Genomic DNA, 19,323 nt, shown 5'->3' on the forward strand with positions numbered 1-19,323 from the left:
AAAAATAAATAAATAAAAATAAAATAACTTTACTTTGAACAACACCTCAGTCAATGCTGGGTTTTTGTTTTTGTTTTTTAATGAGATCACCTAACAAAATTGGGTTTTTAGAGACATCACCTAATAAAATTGGTATATCAGAAGGGAAAAAAAGGAAGATAATAATTTAGTCATTCATCTCAAAATTATAAGGTTGGATGTTGCTATAAACAAGTTATATTAAAAAGGAATTTATGGCCAGGCACACTGGCTCATGCCTGTAATCCCAGCACTTTGGGAGGCCGAGACGGGTGGATCACGAGGTCAGGAGATCGAGACCATCCTGGCTAACACGGTGAAACCCCGTCTCTACTAAAATACAAAAAAAATTAGCCAGGCGAGGTGGCGGGCGCCTGTACTCCCAGCTACTGAGGAGGCTGAGGCAGGAGAATGGCGTGAACTCGGGAGGCGGGGCTTGCAGGGAGCTGAGATCCGGCCACTGCACTCCAGCCTGGGCAACAGAGCCAGACTCCGTCTCAAAAAAAAAAAAAAAAAAAAAAAAAGTGGCTCAAATGTGACAAAGACACTAAAGATACCTTTAACTTTAGTTTGAATAAAATGTTTGTTAAACATCTCATAATAGATTACATATGAGGTTTTTAACATGTAGATATAATCAAAATAATATATTAAATAGTCATTTGACCATTTCATCTCTATCCCTAGACATTTATGTATACATAAGTTGTCCACAGTTTCCTCAGATACAGATGGAGAAATCAGAGGTCACTTAAAATCAAGGTTGCTTTGTATTGATGCATATATACTCACCAAAGGAATTGGACTATATGACCATGACTTTACAACTAAGGAGTAAAGGATAAATAATTTAACACCTATGAAGCACCTACAATATATCAGACCTTGCACTATCAGCATTCACATAAAGAATTTCATTTAATTTCCACTCAATACTGTGAGATGGGCATTCAAGGACTTGCCTATGGTCACAGACTAGTATGTAGCAAAATATAAACTCAAACCTAATCTCTCTGGCCTCGGAGTCTACTTTCATTCTACTAAAGTATTAGTAAGCTTAACTCTGGAAGAAGCTCAATTTCCCCCAGTGCACGTAAAAAAGATTACATTTATCTGTCTACCTGAGTATGGCCACTTCGCTTTGTTAGCTTCACTCTAGTTTGGTCCAGGCAGGGTACATCCCCATAACGGTTTTTCTCTAGGTTTCCCGGAGACCTGAAGGAAATGAAACAAACAAGCAAGAATAAAGAAAAAGTAGGGACAGTATGTATGTACAAAGTCTGACTATGCAAAAGGGGTGTCAATTACTCTTAGGGGTGGAGACATGGAAGCTTTTCAATCTCTAGCCCATAGAGTTCCATATCATTTAACATTTTTTGTGGTAAGTACATACTACTTCTAAAAGTAAACATATCTCCATTCAAAAGAGAGAGGGAGACCAGGCATGGTGGCTCACACCTGTAGTCCCAGCACTTTGGGAGGCAAGAGGATTGCTTGAGGCCAGGAGTTTGTGACCCCTCTGGGAAATGTAATGAGAGCTTATCTCTCTCTCTTTTTTCTCTTTTTTTTTTTGAGGCGGAGTCTCACTCTGTTGCCCAGGCTGGAGTGCAGTGGCGCGATCTCGGCTCACTGCAAGCTCCACCTCCCGGGTTCACACCATTCTCCTGCCTCAGCCTCCCGAGTAGCTGGGACTACAGGCGCCCGCCACCACACCTGGTTAATTTTTTGTATTTTTAGTGGAGACGGGTTTTCACCATGTTAGCCAGGATGGTCTCGATCTCCTTACCTCATGATCCACCCGTCTCGGCCTCCCAAAGTGTTGGGATTACAGGCATGAGCCACCACACCTGGACTAATGAGAACTTATCTCTAGAGAGAAGTCAAAAAATTAGCCAGGCATCATGGCACACACCTGTACTCCTAGCTATTCAGGAGTCTAAGGTGGAAGGACTGCTTCAGCCCAGGAAGTCAAGGCTGCAGTGAGCTATGACGGTGCCACTGCACACCAACCTGGGTGACGGAGAGACACCTTGACTTAAGGAAAAAAAAAGAGAGAGAAGCTGGGCGTGGTGGCTTATGCCTGTAATCTCAGCACTTTGGGATGCCAAGGCGGGTGGATCACCTGAGGTCAGGAGTTCAAGACCAGACTGGCCAAGATGATGAAACCCCGCCTCTACTAAAAATACAAAAATTAGCCAAGTGTGATGGCATACACCTGTAATCCCAGCTATTCAGGAGGCTGAGGAAGGAAAATCACTTGAACCTGGGAGGTGGAGGATGCAGTGAGCCAAAATCGCACCACTGCACTCCAGTCTGGGTGACAAAGCAAGGCTTTATCTCAAAAAATAAAAATAAATTAATTAATTAAATTTAATTTAATTAAAATTAAAAAGAGAAAGAGTGGGGACTCCCACCCCCACTCTTTCTCTCTTTCTGCCAAACGGCCAAGGCAGAAATTGGTACTAAGAAGTGGGGTGCTGCTGTAACAAATAACTAAAAATGTGGAAGCAGCTTTGGAACTGGTTAATGGACAGAGCTGATAGAATTCGGAAGTACATGCAGAAAAAGCCTATGTTGCCATAAACAGGCATAAAAGTCTATTCTAGTAAGGGATCAGAAAAAGGGAGCTGTAGAGAAAGCCTCAATCTTCTTAGAGATTACCTAAGTGATACTGATCAGAAAACTGGTAGAAATATGGGTGGTAAAATCCATTTTGATGAGGTCTCAGACAGAGATGAGGAGCACATTAGTAAAAAAGAGAGAGGGAGAGAAGGGGAGAGTAATGGGGTATACCACCAAAAAACCTCTAGCTGCAGATAAAAATTTCTACTACTTATTTGTCAAAAGATTTTCAAGCCAAATCTCCTAAATTCCAATTTCATTTTCTTTTTGAGACATCTCAAAGGTTTCCAGGGTCGCCCAGGCTAGAGTCCAGTGGCACAATCACAGCTCACTGCAGCCTTAATCTCCTTGAGCTCAGGTGATCCTGAGCCCAGGAGTAGCTAGGACTACAGATGAACACCACCACACCCAGCTAATTTTTAAATTTTTTGTAGAGAAAGGGTTTTGCCACATTGCCCAGGCTGGTCTCACACTCCTGGACTCAAGCAATCCTCCCGCCTCAGCCTCCCAAAGTGCTGGGATTATAGGTGTGAGTCACCGAGCCTGACCTTAAATGCCAGTCTAACATATATTGACTCCACTCCATTCACCCAGTAGCTTCACTAAAATGATGATAAAGGAATATTCACTACAAACCCAAAAAGTGACAGTGGAGACATCAGCACACAAAGAGTGTTCAACCCATTTTGACAGAGAAAACTCAGGACGATTTTGGCTGACATGGCCAAACATAGAAGCTAGGACCAAGGCAGGTACCTATAGAGAGACAAGATGGTACACCCTCAGAACTCCCTTACCATGGAAAGCAAGGTGAGGAACAGAGCTAAAAATGGGAATAAAATGAAAATCTGAATGTTATATAGTGAAAATCCCTGACCCATTTTCACTGTCCTCTCCTACACTCATATTCAAGCTTGGATCCCATCAGTGGATCCAAAGGATGGGAGAACTCTTCTCTGGATAAAGTAAACAGCATCAGGTTAAAGAATTCTGTCATTTGGAGTATACCCAACAACAAGCTAGTTGTCTGATCATTATAATCTGAAGCTCATCCATGCAAAACGAGCTTCCATGCAGCTTGTTTTTGTTTTTGTTCATCACTATCTGCTTTCGTAACCATGCAGCTTTTAAGGACCATAAATGTGAACTAAAAGCCAAGGATCTCAATGTAATTAAGGAAAGCACCTAACACAAATACTTTAATACACAATTCAAATAACACAATTCAGGCTGGTCATGGTGGCTGATGCCTGTAATCCTAACACTTTGGGAGGGCCAAGGTGGAGGATCACTTGAGCTCAGGAGTTCACGACCAGCCTGGGCAACATAGCAAGACCTTGTCTCTACTGAAAATTCAAAAAATCAGCTGGGCATGGTGGTACATATCCGTAGTCCCTGCTATTTAGGAAGCTGAGGTAGGAGGATCACCTAAGCTTGGGAGACAGAAGCTGTAGTGAGCTATGATTGCATCACTGCACTCCAGCCTGGGTGACAAAGTGAGACCCTGTCTCAAAACCAAACAAAAAACAAACAAATGGAAAAACCTATAATTCAAACACATGGGGGGCTACAGAAGTTTTAAAAAAAAAGAGTCAGTAAGAGAAAACCTCTAAAAGGCTATCATTAATATCCTCAAAGAGAAAAGAGATGATACAATTATACATAAAATAAGAAGAGAGTACAATGAAAAAGGAACAGAGAAGAAAAGCTCTTGGAAATTAAAAATAATATCAAAAATAAGAATTTTAATAGATGAGATAAAAGAGAAAGTTGAGGAAATTTCTAGAATACAAAACAAAATGAAAAAAGTGATGAAAATATGAGAAAAACTGGCCAGGCACAGTGGCTCATGCCTGTTATCCCAGCACTTTGGGAGGATGGGACGGGCGGATGACTTGAGGTCAGGAGTTCAAGACCAGCCTGGCCAACATGTTGAAACTTGTCTCTACTAAAAATATAAAAATTAGCGGGGCATGGTGGTGTGCGCTTTGTAGTCCCAGCTACTCAGGAGGCTGAGGCATGAGAATCGCTTTAACACGGGAAGTGGAGGTTGCAGTGAGCTGAAATTGCACCACTGTACTCCAGCCTAGGCGTCAGAGCGAGACTGTCTCATTTAATTTAAAAAAAAAAAGAAAAAAAAGAAGAAAGTTAAGAGAATCATTCTGGGACACAAGTCCGTAAACTATGCCCTGGCCACTTGTTTTTGTAAATGAAGTTTTACTGAAACATAGTCAAGCCCATTTATTTCTGTACTCACTAAGTATACATTGACAGTGTTGAGTCAGTAAACTATGCCCTGGTTACTTGTTTTTGTAAATAAAGTTTTATTGGAACACAGTCAAGCTCATTTATTTCTGTACTTACTAAGTATATTTTGGCAGTGTTGAGTACTTGTAACAAAGACTGTAAGCCCCACAATACTGAAATATTTACTATCTTGTCTTTTAAGAAAAAGTTTGTCAATTCTTACTCTAGAAGATCCAACCAGACTCATAGGAATATATATATATTTACATATATATAGAGAGAGAACTAACATAATGCAAGAAAAGAAATCATTTAAAAAACAATGTAACAAGAAAAACCCTATAACTAAATAACAAGCTTTCAGATTAAAAGAATCTATCAAGTAACCATTGTAATAAATTTTAAAAGAGGACCTACACTAAGGCACATCATTGTGAATTTTGTGGGGGGCGTGGCGGGGACAGAGTCTCGCTCTGTCCCCCAGGCTGGAGTGCAGTGGCGCAATCTCGGCTCACGGCAACCTCCGCCTCCCAGGTTCAAGGGATTCTGCCTTAGCCTCCGGAGTAGCTGGGATTACAGGAGCGTCCCCACACCTGGCTGATTTTTATATTTTTAGTAGAGACGGGGTTTTGCCATGTTGGCCAGGCTGGTCTTGAACTCCTGACCTCGGGTGATCTGCCCTCCTCGGCCTCCCAAAGTGCTGGGGTTACAGGCGTAAGCCACCATGCCCAGCCTCTCTCAATCCTTTTAAATGATCTATTGTTTTTGTTTTTTCTTCCCTGAGCATTTTAAAGATAATTTCTTTTCTGTTTAAGAAATTTAGACTGGGTGCAGTGGCTCACTCCTGCAATCCGAGCACTTTGAGAGGCCAAGAAGGGCAGATCTCCTGAAGTCAGGAGTTTGAGACCAGCCTGGCCAACATGGCGAAACTCTGTTTCTACCAAAAATACAAAAATTAGGTGGGCATGATGGCACACACCTGTAGTCCCAGCAACTCAGGAGGCTGAGGTAGGAGAATCACTTGAACCCAGAAGGTGGAGGTTGCAGTGAGCCAAGATTGTGCCACTGCACTCCAGCCTGGGCGACAGAGTGAGACTCCATCACAAACAAACAAACAAACAAATAAATAGATTGAGAAAGAATAAGATCAGACAATTCACAGACAGCATAACTAGTAATTGGAAAGGCATTGCCTTAAAAATTCTGAGATAACGTTATTTCCAACCTAGAGTTTTATACTCTAGCAAAATAGAATAAAAGTAAAGAAAGAAGATGGTCTACAATTAGGAAACAAGATCCAACAAAGGAAAGAGGGAAAATTACAAGATAAAAAGTGAGGAACAAGCCTACAGAATAACCAACCACAGTTTAGACTAGAACGAAAGAAAAAGTTCTGAAAGTGAGGTCTCAGGGAAAAAAAAAGACACAATTGACTATCTGATACATTCAATCACTTGGAAACTAATGATGACACTGTAAAATAATTCTAATTGGGCATATAGAAAAATAATGAAGGGGCCGGGCGCGGTGGCTCACCCCTGTAATCCCAGCACTTTGGGAGGCTGAGGCGGGTGGATCACGAGGTCAGGAGATCGAGACCATCCTGGCTAACACAGTGAAACCTCGTCTCTACTAAAAATACAAAAAACTAGCCGGGCGTGGTGGCGGGTGCCTGTAGTCCCAGCTACTCGGGAGGCTGAGGCAGGAGAATGGTGTGAACCTGGGAGGCGGAGTTTGCAGTGAGCCGAGATCACACCACTGCACTCCAGCCTGGGCAACAGAGCGAGACTCTGTCTCACAAAAAAAAAAAAAGAAAAGAAAAATAATGAAGGGCCAAGCACGGTAGCTCACACCTATAATCCCATCTCTTTGGGAGGCCAAGGTGGGCAGATCGCTTGAGGTCAGGAGTTCGAAACCAGCCTGGCCAAAATGGTGAAACCATGTCTCTAATAAAAATACCAAAAAAAATTAGCTGGGCGAGGTGGCAGGTGCCTATAATCCCAGCTACTCAGGAGGCTGAGATACGAGAATCGCTTGAACCCAGGGTGTGGAGGTTGTGGTGAGTCGAGATCACACCACTGCACTCCAGCCTGGGCAACATCAAAAAAACCAAAAAACAAAAAGAAAAAAAGAGAAAGAATGAGGAACGTACACAGAAAACTAAAGGAAATGAAAAAATTTGGTAATTAACTCCAGAAGAAACAAAAAATTGAATTCATAAGATTATTAGGCCAGGTGTAGTGGCTCATTCCTGTAATCCCAGTACTTTGGAAGGCTGAAGCAGGTGGATGGCCTGAGCTCAGGAGTTTGGGACCAGCCTGGGCAACATGGCCAAACCCCATCTCTACCAGAAATGCAAAAAATTAGCCAGATGTGGTGAAACATGCCTGTGGTCCCAGCTACTCTGGAGGCTGAGGCAAGAGAATTGCTTGAGTCTGGGAAGCAGAGGTTGCAGTGAGCCGAGATAGAGCCACTGCACTCCAACCTGGGTGACAGAGTGAGAGCCTGTCTCAAAAAAAAACAAAAACAAAAAAGGCTGGACACAGTAGTTCACACCTGTAATCCCAGCACTTTGGGAGGCCGAGGCAGGTGAATCACTTGAGGCCAGGAGTTTGAGACCAGCCTGGCCAACATGGTGAAATCCCACCTCTACTAAAAAAAAAAAAAAAAAAAAAAAATTGTTAATATATTTGATCATTTCGTAGTAGCCCATGTAGCTCTCCAGTAAAAATAATTGATATAGTCACAATAATGTACAATGATGATTCAATTTAAGAATGTTACATGTAATTATTATATATTGGAAGAGTAGTCAAAAGGAAAGTGGAGACATAGTATAAGAGCTAAATGAGCACCTACAATAAAAGTCACTAAAAGTACTATTAAGTTTTTTTTGTTTTTTTGAGACAGAGTCTTGCTCTGTCCAAGCTGGAGTCCAGTGGCACAATTTTGGCTCACTGCAGCCTCAACGTCCCAGGCTCAAGTGAGCTTCCCACCTCAGCCTCCCAAGTACCTGGGATTACAAACACACGCCACCACACCCAGCTTATTTTTGTAATTTTTGTAGAGACAGGGTTTCACCATGTTGCTCAGGCTGGTCTTGAAATCCTGAGCTCAAATGATCTACCCACTTCAGCCTCCCAAATTGCTGGGATTACAGGCATGAGCCACTGTGCCTGGCATATTATAAGCATTTTAATTTAGAATTAGGGATGAAATACCAGGGGCAACAGCTACAAGAGTTGAATACATGATTATAGGTAATGGAACTGAGGGTAAAACGAGAGTTTGCTATTTATTTTGTCATTGCTTGTCTTTTTTTTTTTCTTTTTTGAGATGGAGTTTTACTCTATTGCCCAGGCTGCAGTGCAGTGGCATGATCTCGGCTCACTGCAAGCTCCACCTCCCGGGTTCACGCCATTCTCCTGCCTCAGCCTCCAGAGTAGCTGGGACTACAGGTGCCCGCCACCAGGCCGGCTACATTTTTTTTTGTATTTTTAGTAGAGATGGGGTTTCACCATGTTAGCCAGGATGGTCTCGAACTCCTGACCTCATGATCTGCCGGCCTCAGCCTCCCAAAGTGCTGGGATTACAGGTGTGAGCCACCGCACCCGGCCATTGCTTATCTTCTTCAGAACTTTTAGTTTTGAAAAAAAATTATTTGCATATATTAACTGAAAGCAAAGAAATTACAAAGGTCACACATATAAAATAATACTCTATATTGTTCATAACTGCTTATGTATATATAACAGTATAAACAAAATGAACTATGAAGAAACACCATATTCATACTAGTAGCTGCTTATGATGACTGGGGAGAACTAAGAATGAGGATTAGAAGGAATTTCAACTTTATAATAAATTCTTTCTTTTATATAATAATAAAAAAGATAGCTGGGCACAGTGGCTCATGCCTAAAATCCTAGTGCTTTGGGAGGCTGAGGTTGGAGAATCACTTGAGCCCAGGAGTTTGAGACCAGCCTGGGCCAACAGAGCAAGACTCCATCTCTACAAAAACTTCAAAAAAATTAGCAAGATGTGGTACCCCACACCTCTAGTTCCAGCTACTAGGAAGGCTAAGGCAAGAAAATCACTTGAGCCCAGGAGGTTGAGGCTGCCGTAAGCTATGACAGTGCCACCGCACCTGCACTCCAACCCCCAGAGTATGAACACATGTCTCTCTTAAAAAAAAGGGGGGGGGGGGCGGCTGGGCACGGTGGCTTAAGCCTGTAATCCCAGCACTTTGGTAGGCCGAGGCAGGTGGATCATGAGGTCAGGAGATTGAGACCATCCTAGTTAACATGGTGAAACCCCGTCTCTATTAAAAAAAAAAAAATTAGCCGGGCGTGGTGGCGGGCACCTGTAGTCCCAGCTACTTGGAAGGCTGAGGCAGGAGGATGGCATGAACCCAGGAGGTGGAGCTTGCAGTGAGCCGAGATCATGCCACTGCACTCCAGCCTGAGCGACAGAGTGAGACTCCGCCTCAAAAAAAAAAAAAAGGCCAGCCAAAGCGGGTGGATCACCTGAGGTGAGGAGCTCAAGACCACCCTGACCAACATGGCAAAACCCCATCTCTATGAAAAATACAAAAAATTAGCTGGGCTTGGTAGCGGGCACCTGTAATTCCAACTACTTGGGAGGCTAAGGCAGAAGAATCGCTTGAACCCAGGAGGCAGAGGTTGCAGTGAGCTGAGGTCACGCCATTGCACTCCAGCCTGGGCAACAAGAGCAAAACTCTGTCTCAAAAAAAAAAAAAAAAAAAAAAAAGAGATGAAGTAAATATAACAAAATATTAACAAGAGTCAGTATTGATTCTGTAGTAGGAACATAGTTGTCTATAGTATCATACTGTGTACTTTTCTGTATCTTAAAAAATTTCAGCCCGGCGCAGTGGCTCATGCCTGTAATCCCAGCACTTTGGGAGGCCGAGGCTGGCAGATCACCTGCAGTCAGGAGTTGGAGACCAGCCTGGTCAGTATGGTGAAACCCCATCTTTACTAAAAATACAAAAAAAATTAGCTGGGCGTGGTAGCGGGCACCTGTAATCCCAGCTACTTGGGAGACTGAGGCGGGAGAATCACTTGAACCCATGAGGCAGAGGTTGCAGTGAGCTGAGATCATGCCACTGAACTCCAGCCTGGGTGACAGAGCGAGACCACATCTCAAAGAAAAAAATATATATATTTCCCCCTTCCCATACAAATACGCCTAATGAATAAAACCAATCCTAAAAGATTACATACAGTATGTATGTAATTTTTTTTACATTTTATATAATGTTATTTGATATAACAACAATTTGGAAAGGACAAAATTATAGAAATGGAGAATAGATTAGTGGTTGCAGGGGTTAGGAATGGGGAGGTGGTGGGAAGGAGGTATATGTTTATTAAAGGGCAACGAGGCTGGGTGCAGTGGCTCACGCCTGTAATCCCAGCACTTTGGGAGGCCGAGGTGGGTGAATCAGCTGAGGTCAGGAGTTTGAGACAAGTCTGGCCAACATAGTGAAACCCCAACTGTACTAAAAATACGAAAGTTCGCCAGGCATGGTGGTGCATGCCTGTAATCCCAGCTACTCAGGAGGCTGAGGCAGGATAATCACTTCAACCTGGGAAGCAGAGGTTGCAGGGAGCCAAGATTGTGCCACAGCACTCCAGCTTGGGTGACAGAGCAAGACTCCATGTTAAAAAAGTAAATAAAGGGCCGGGCGCGGTGGCTCAAGCCTGTAATCCCAGCACTTTGGGAGGCCGAGACAGGCGGATCACGAGGTCAGGAGATCGAGACCATCCTGGCTAACACGGTGAAACCCCGTCTCTACTAAAAATACAAAAAACTAGCCGGGCGAGGTGGTGGGCGCCTGTAGTCCCAGCTACTCCGGAGGCTGAGGCAGGAGAATGGCGTAAACCCGGGAGGCGGAGCTTGCAGTGAGCTGAGATCCGGCCACTGCAGTCCAGCCCGGGCTACAGAGCAAGACTCCGTCTCAAAAAAAAAAAAAAAAAAAAAAAAAAAGTAAATAAAGATAAAAATATTGAAGGGCAACGAGGGGAGGCTTGTGGTGATAGAACTCTTTGTATATTGACTATGGTGATAGATACACAAACCTACATGTGTGACAAAACTGCATAGAACTAAACACACACACACAAAGTAAAACTGGGGAAGTCTAAATCAGATTGGTGGATTGTATCAATATTAACATTCTGGCTGTGATATTACACTATAGTTCTGGAAGATGTTATCATGGGATAACTGCAGAAAGGGTACATGTGATATGTCTCTATTATTTCTTACAACTGCAGGTGAATCTACAATTATAAGAAAAAGTAAAAAGAGAAAAGGGAAAGAAAGTCTCTTGGTCCAGGGGAATCCTGGGCAAGAGTAAATATACACTGATAGCCACTTCATAATCCAGAATTCCAAGGGAAACATAGTTTGTTCTGTGTAAGTAGCTCTACTGGGAATTGGTGTCAGAGGCCTGGAGCTGATGAGGATTCTAGGTTCTAAAATTATCAAGTGGGGAATCAATCATTCAATAGGCAAGACTAGTAAGTCCTCTCATTGGATGAGGGATCTGTTCTCTGATTGTCAAATGGTAGCTGGTTTGGATGATGCCAACAAGACGATCTAAACCCACTTTTTTTTTTTTTTGAGACAGTCTTGCTCTGTCGCCCAGGCTGGAGTGCAGTGGCATGATCTCAGCTCACAGCAACCTCCATCTCCTGGGCTCAAGCAATTCTCCTGCCTCAGCCTCCCGAGTAGCTGGGGCTACAGGTGCATGCCACCACACCAAGCTACTTTTTGTATTTTTAGTAGAGATGGGATTTCACCATGTTGGCCAGGATGGTCTTAATCTCTTGACCTTGTGACCCACAGCCTCGGCCTCCCAAAGTGCTGGGATTACAGGCGTAAGCCACCACGCCCAGCCAAACCCACTTTTTTAATGGAGGAGGGGAGACTCCATAGTAGAAGTGACATCTCAAGGGCCTCACAGCAGTTGGTAGCTGCAGAAGCACCAAGAGCAAGGTGAAGAATCCCCAGGATAAGTGTGCATACTCTTAGATCAGCCTAGCATTCCTCCCTGCTCCAACGTACTTCCTTGATTTAAGACTGCAAGGAAGGCTGGGCACGGTGGCTTATGCCTGTAATCCCAGCATTTGTGGGGCCGAGGTGGGCAGATCACTTGTCAGGAGTTGGAGATCAGCCTGGCCAACATGGCAAAACCCCATCTCTACTAAAAATACACAAATTAGGCCAGGCACGGTGGCTCACGCTTGTAATCCCAACACTTTGGGAAGCCAAGGAGGGTGAATCACCTGACGTCAGGAGTTTGAGACCTGCCTGGCCAACACGGTGAAACCCCATCTCTACTAAAAATACAAAATTAGCTGGGTGTGGTGTCACATGCCTGTAATCCCAGCTACTCAGGAGGCTGAGGCAGGAGAATTGCTTGAGTATGGAAGATGGAGGTTGCAGTGGGCCGATATCGTGCCACTGCACTCTAGCCTGGCCAACAGAGTGAGACTCTGTCTCTAAGTAAATTAATTAATTAATAAACACACAAACACACACACACATATATATATACACACACACACACACAAATTAGCTGGGTGTGGTGGCACATACCTGTAATTCCATCTACTTGGGAGACTAAGGCACAGAATGTCTTGAACCCACAAGGTGGAGGTTGCAGTGAGTTGAGATCACACCATTGCACTCCAGCCTGGGCGATGGAGTGAGACTCTGTCTCAACAACAAAAAAGACTTTAACGGAATAACGGTTCTGTTTGCAAAAGAGATTGGATGTAAACAGGGAGTCTGGTAGCTAGGCATAGGTAGCACCTATAATTCCAGCACTTTGGAAGGCTGAGGCAGTAGGATCACTTGAGTCCAGGGGTTCAAGACCAGCCTGGGTAAGATAGGGAGACTCTACAAAAAATTTTTAAAAATTAGCCAGGCATGGTGGTGCATGTCTGTGGTCTCAGCTACTCAAGAGGCTGAGGCAGGAGAATCAACTGAGCATCAAGTGATGGAGGCTGCAGTGAGCCATGATCATGCCACTATGCTCCAGCCTAGGGGACAGAACAAGACCCTGTCTCTAAAAAAAAAATAATAAAATAATAAATACAATAAATAAAATGAAATAAAAATTAAATAAAAATAGGGGTCTGGAGCTGGTAGGGAAGAAACAGAGCTGTATGGGAGAAAAGAATACTTTCCCTTGTTGATATGGGGTCTGTGTCCCCTATGTCTCCTCTTATTTTCTTTTGCATTCTTGCTCTGATTGACTTCCTTCCCAAGTGCCTCTTCTCTCTGACTTTCCCTGTCTCATTATTTTCCCTCTTTGCTTTGCTAAAAGACTCTATCCCTGCATCTTATTCAGAGCACACTGACTACACTGGGCAGGAGTTACAAGAGAGAAGAGGTACTCACAGAATCCTAGATTTCTAAAACATTTAAGCTACAAAGGTAGGTGAATATCAGAGTCCAGCAGTCACATATTACACAGAGGAAAACCGAAGTGCTGAGAAGGGAAATAACTTGTGTCACTCACAGAGGGAATTTTTGGTTAAGTTGGAATATGAGGCTGGGACCCACTAGGACAGCTTCCCTAATTTTCTTTCCTTTTTTTTTTTCTTTTTTTTTTTTTTTCCTTAGACAAAGTCTTACTCTGTCACTCAGGCTGGAGTTCAGTAGCATGATCATAACTCACTGCGGTCTTGACCTCCCCGGCTCAAGTCATCCTCCAGCGCAGCTGGGACAACAGGAGTGTGCCACCATGCCTGGCTAATTTTTTTGTTTTTTATTTTTGTAGAGGTGGGGTCTTGCTATGCTGCTCAGGTTGGTCTCAAACTCCTGGGCACAAATGATCCTCCTATTCCTTTACTCCCAAAGTGCTGGGTATAGGCCTGAGACACTGCACCCAGCCCTAGTTTCTGCAGTTTTCAAAAGACACAGCTCACTAGTTGGAGAGAAAGAGATTTCTGGGGCAGCCAATTAAAACATGGTAAGAGAAATGACAGTAATATGGTAGATAAATAATCTGACTGGGTGCACTGGCTCACGCCTGTAATCCCAACCCTTTGGGAGGTTGAGGCAGGAGGATCACTTGAGCCTCGGAGTTTAGGACCAGCCTGGGCAACATGCTGAAATCCTATCTCTTCAAAAAATAAAAAAGTAGCTGGACACAGTGGCACATACCTATAGTCCCAGCTACTCAGGAGGCTGAGGTAGGAGGATCACTTGAACCTAGGAATTTGAGGAAAATAAAATAGAAGAAAAGGAGAAGAGAAGAGAAGAAGAGAAGAGAAAAAAGAAAAAAAGGCCGAGTGTGGTAGCTCATGCCTCTAATCCCAGCACTTTGGGAGGCCATGGCGGGCAGATCACCTGAGGTCAGGAGTTTGAGACCAACCTGGCCAACACCGTGAAACCCTGTCTCTACTAAAAATACAAAAATTAACCAGGCATTGTGGTGCGTGCCTATAATCCCAGCTACTTGGGAGGGTGAGGCAGGGAGAATTGCTTGAATCTGGGAAGTGGAGGTTGCAGTGAGCTGAGATCATGCCATTGCACTCCAGCCTAGGTGACAGAATGAGACTCCATCTCAAAAAGAAAAAAAAAAAAGGAAAGAGGGAGGGAGGAAGAAAGGGAGGATCTATGTTCTATGGCCAACAGTACTTATCAAGTAGTTATGAGCCAGAGTTATAAACTAGCTAGATGGTTTTGTGGTAAGATTTGAGTAGAATGAAAATCTCAAGGGGTTAAAGTCCTATGAGGCAACTGTACTCTCTTACTGACTGTGGATTATTTTAAGTGTACCACACCCCTCCTCAAGATATAATGTTATACCATAAATGTTATGGGGAGAAACTGCCTAAATGAACAGACCAGCGCTCACACTGAGAACTAGAATAGAGAGTAGCCTATTTTGAACCTACTTTAAAAAAAACACTTGCATTTCAGAAAAATATCCAAAAATATGTCCAACAGGTTTATCCTGTTGGTACCAAAGACCTTCAGAAACTTCAGAACATAGGATGTTGGCAAGAGCACCAAAGCAGAAAGTACCTCTTTCTGCATTGGAGAAACCATCATTTATGTGAGAGTGATGTTCCCTAACACAAGGAAGGGTCTCTGTTAAGCAAGTGAAGGGTGGAAGGAGCTGTTGCCAGAGCCTGCCAGAAGCATCCTGGTAACCAGCTGCTGGCCCACACCTTTCCTACTTACATGGAACAGTGGAAAGTGCCAACAGGGTTCTCACGACGAATGTCTTCATATTCCTCATAGATTCCTTGCTTTTGCCTGGCGTTAACATAGTCCACCAACTCTTGGATGGTCATAGCATGGGGACCTGGAACATGTACTGAGTCCCAGTCTAAGGCAGGAGGGAGGGAGAACAGGATGATCTCATCGAAGGGATCTGGGTGGCCGTTCACCTGTGGTAGGAACTGGAAATTCCAAGTGGCGAGATCAATTTTGACGTACCCACCCAGGTTTTCTGGAAGACACTCCCGGGGCAGATGCTGCGTGACCTCAGATGTCTTTAATATCTGAATCTAGAAAGTTAGAAAGAACCATGTGAGTATGTGGGGAGAGGGAAAGGCATATAGAGAGTGATAAAGAATAAATGTGTTTATATCAGGTTTGGGGGATGGGATGAGATTTGCTTGAAATACAAGGTATACTGTAAAAGTAGTAGACTACATTTCATCTGCCTGAGATTTAAGTCCTATGAATTTGCCAGATAAAAGTGTGAACTCCCAGAATGTATATAAAATTCACTCCTGGAATTAGGGACACTGTTATACATCTTCTGAAAGGATGATATAGTGAACGAAAGCTTTATATTATTAACAAGGCTTCCCAGCATCGCTGCATGCTGGTACTCTTTTTTTGGCCACTAAGAATGCATAGGTAGTAGTTATTTTTGTCAACCCCATACTCAGACAACCAATTCTAAGACCTGTTAGCTTGTGTTTTACTCAGCTTGGTATAACTGTTCACAAAGATAGGATTCTATGAAAGCAACACACCCAGAGGCAGGGTAGCCCAGGAATAATGTTAGATAACACTTTTGTTTTGAGACAGGGTCTCACTTTTTCACCTAGCCTGGAGTATAGTGGCGCGATCAAGGCTCACTGCAGCCTCAACCTCCTGGGCTCAAGTGATCCTCCCACCTCAGCCCCTCAAGTAACTGGGACTGCAGATGCACACCACCATGCCCAGACAATTTTTTTGTAGTAATCATAAGACTTAATGCTGCTCTTTGCTTGGACATAGCCATGCTGGAGCAAATTAGCTTAACTGGTTCTCCTTAGGATCTCTGTGGAATGGGGATGCTCTTCTTCCTAAAAGCTCATCTCTTTTGCTGTTGCCTCTTCTTGGAATGCCTTCTTTTCCTCCTCTGCCTCTTCATGGACCAGCACAGCTCACCTCTTCTGTGAAGTCTTTCCTGACTGCTTGAGGCAATATGCTCCTCTGCATTCCTGCAGAGCCAAAGTTCTCATACGTGTATCTCTGTGTTCCCTATCAAGACCATAAGCTCCTTGAGGGTGGACTATCTCACTTAATTTTTAATTATCAGGAACCAGTGCTTCATCTACAAAAAGTACTTAATATATTTTGAGTTTATACATGTATGTATAATTCCTATCATTCAAGTGCAAGAATTTGCCTATGGAGTCCTCTCAAAGAGTTATCTTAGAAAAGATCTCTCCAGCTGGCATGGTGGCTCACGCCTGTAATCCCAGCACTTTGGGAGGCTGAGGCAGGTGGATCATCTGAGGTCAGGAGTTCGAGACCAGCCTGTCCAACATGGTGAAACACCATCTCTACTAAAAAAAAAATACAAGAATTATCTGGGCATGGTGGTGGGAGTCTATAATCCCAGCAACTCGGGAGGCTGAGGCAGGAGAATCACTTGAACCTGGGGGTTGGAGGTTGCAGTGAGCCAAGATCATGCCATTGCACTCTAGCCTGAGCGACAAGAGCAAACCTCCATCTCAAAAAAGAAAGAAAAGATCTCTCATGGCCGGGCATGGTGCTCACGCCTGTAATCCCAGCACTTTGGGAGGCCGAGGCAGGTGGATCACAAAGTCAGGAGATCAAGACTCTATCTTGGCTAACACGGTGAAACCCCATCTCTACTAAAAACACAAAAAATTAGCCGGGAGTGACGGCATGTGCCTGTAGTCCCAGCTACTAGAGAGGCTGAGGCAGGAGAACCGCTTGAACCTGGGAGGCGGAGCTTGCAGTGAGCCGAGATGCACCACTGCACTCCAGCCTGGGAGACAGAGCAAGACTCCATCTCAAAACAAACAAACAAACAAACAACAAAAAAAAAAAACCACGGTGGCTCACGCCTGTAATCCCAGCACTTTGGGAGGCCAAGGCGGGAGGATCATGAGGTCAGGAGTTCGAGACCAGCCTGGCCAATATGGTGAAACCCCATCTCTACTAAAAATACAAAAATTAGCTGGGCGTGGTGGTGTGTGCCTGTACTCTCAGCTACTCGGGAGGCTGAGGCAGAAGAATCGCTTGAACTCAAGAGGCGGGGCTGCAGTGAGCCGAGATCGTGCCACCACACTCCAGCCTGGGCGACAGAGTGAGACTCCGTCTCAAAAAAAAAAAGAAAGAAAGAAAGAAAGAAAAAAAAAGAAAAGATCTCTCCTACTCTGTGTCATTAGGTGTTTAAGTAGCTAACACAGAAACAAATGTCTTCACTTTCATATGTCCTATCTTTTAATGGCTGCAATCAGTAACTGAGACCATAAAACTTTTAATCATGGGACACTCAGGAGATTATAACAGAATTAAAGTTTTTGGTTTTATTGTGGTGACAGGGTCTCACTATGCTGCCCAGGCTGGTCTTGAACTCCTGGCCTCAAGCGATCTTCCCGCCTTGGCCTCAGACTCCCAAAGTGTTAGGATTATAGGCATGAGACACTACACTCAGCCCAGAATTAAGGTAATTTTGAACGCTTTTGAAATTGGGAAGCAACAAGATGTTCTGAGAAAAAAAATGCCAGGAATAAATGTAGAAAGAGACATAATGAAAAACTTTCCTCCACAACCCTGGTGGTCAAAAGGATTGAATGATGTTTCCAGTTGAACAAATTCAAATGCCAGTTCAACGAATGCAATTATATTACAAGCTGTTAAATATTAAAGGCCTATGCAGCTCTAGGATAAATTTTGGAAGTAGCAGCTATCTCTAAGTTACCTCCAGGACACAATCCTTCAGTACTATCTTATGCAAGGTGCTATAGGAAGTGAGAACCAGATAAACTGTGTCTAGTTTCAAACTTCAAGAAGCTTGTAGTACAGTAAGAGAGGCAGTCTATATTGAACTGACTAATGAATCAGGTAGAGAATATGAGCGAATGCACTAACAGAAGCAGAACAGGCTCTAGGAGACACGCCAAGAGGATTTTTTGAAGGTAGAAAATTAATTGGCAGGAATTCAGTGGTAGAGATGAGAATGTATCTATTCACCTCCAAATAAAAAAGGGCGAGCTTGCCTTACCCTCTCCCGGACTTTGTCCTTCAGGAGGAGGCTGATGATGGAATAGGGCACTCGGAACCATATGGGTGCCCCCACAATCAGTACTTTCTTCAAACGAGCTGGAAATGCTCCCTGTGGAGAAAACACATAAGTGTAATGGAACCTGTGACTCTTCAAGCCCAAGTTTAGGTTTTCTGCTCTTCTCCCCATTCTTACCCAGCAGGGGGAGTCTATAGCCTAATTCAGGTTTGACCTCAGCAGCTACAGGAAAAGTGGTTAAACAAACTAAAGAAATTAGAAGGTGATTTACCTTTAAAAATAACAATGTTAAGTTCTTGTCTACCATAAGCTTTATGGATCAGAAACTATTCTGACTTCTCAACAGATATACTACACATACCACACATCAACATACATATATGCCTCCTAAAAAAGTTCTGTTACTAAATGAAGGAAAAATGAGATTATGAATAAACTGAACATTAAACATTTCTCGGCCAAGTGTGGTGGCTCATGCCTATAATCCCAGCACTATGGGAGGCTGAGGTGGGTGGATCACTGGAGGTCAGGAGTTCAAGACCAGCCTCGCCAACATGGTAAAACCTGTCAGTACTAAAAATACAAAACTAGCCAGGTGTGGTGGCAGACACCTGTAATCCCAACTACTCAGAAGGCCGAGGCAGGAGAATCACTTGAACCCAGGAAGCAGAGGCTGCAGTGAGTTGAGATCACGCCATTGCACTTTACCCTGGGCAACAAGAGCGAAACTCTGTCTCAAAAAAAACAATATGGCTGGGCATGGTGGCTCACGCCTGTAATCCCAGCACTTCTGGAAGCCGAGGCGGGCAGATCACTTGAAGTCAGGAGTTTGAAACCAGCCCGGCCAACATGGTGAAACCCCGTCTCTACTAAAAAATACAAAAAACCAG

General features: G+C 43.8%; 1 protein-coding gene across 2 annotated transcripts in view; it reads right to left on the bottom strand.

Annotated features, from left to right (window-relative positions):
* PTPN9 (protein tyrosine phosphatase non-receptor type 9) overlaps positions 1–19,323 on the bottom strand; it is a 112,819-nt gene that overhangs the window by 22,701 nt on the left and 70,795 nt on the right. For both annotated transcript variants that reach the window (XM_008015814.3, XM_073012340.1), the window contains exons 6-8: positions 18,416–18,526; positions 15,118–15,446; positions 1,140–1,233 (exon numbers count right to left, since the gene is read on the bottom strand). In XM_008015814.3, coding sequence (XP_008014005.1) covers positions 1,140–1,233; positions 15,118–15,446; positions 18,416–18,526 — 534 coding nt within the window. The remainder of the gene's footprint in view (positions 1–1,139; positions 1,234–15,117; positions 15,447–18,415; positions 18,527–19,323) is intronic.

Source organism: Chlorocebus sabaeus, chromosome 26 (assembly GCF_047675955.1).
Source record: "Chlorocebus sabaeus isolate Y175 chromosome 26, mChlSab1.0.hap1, whole genome shotgun sequence".
Taxonomy (NCBI): Eukaryota; Metazoa; Chordata; class Mammalia; order Primates; family Cercopithecidae; genus Chlorocebus; species Chlorocebus sabaeus.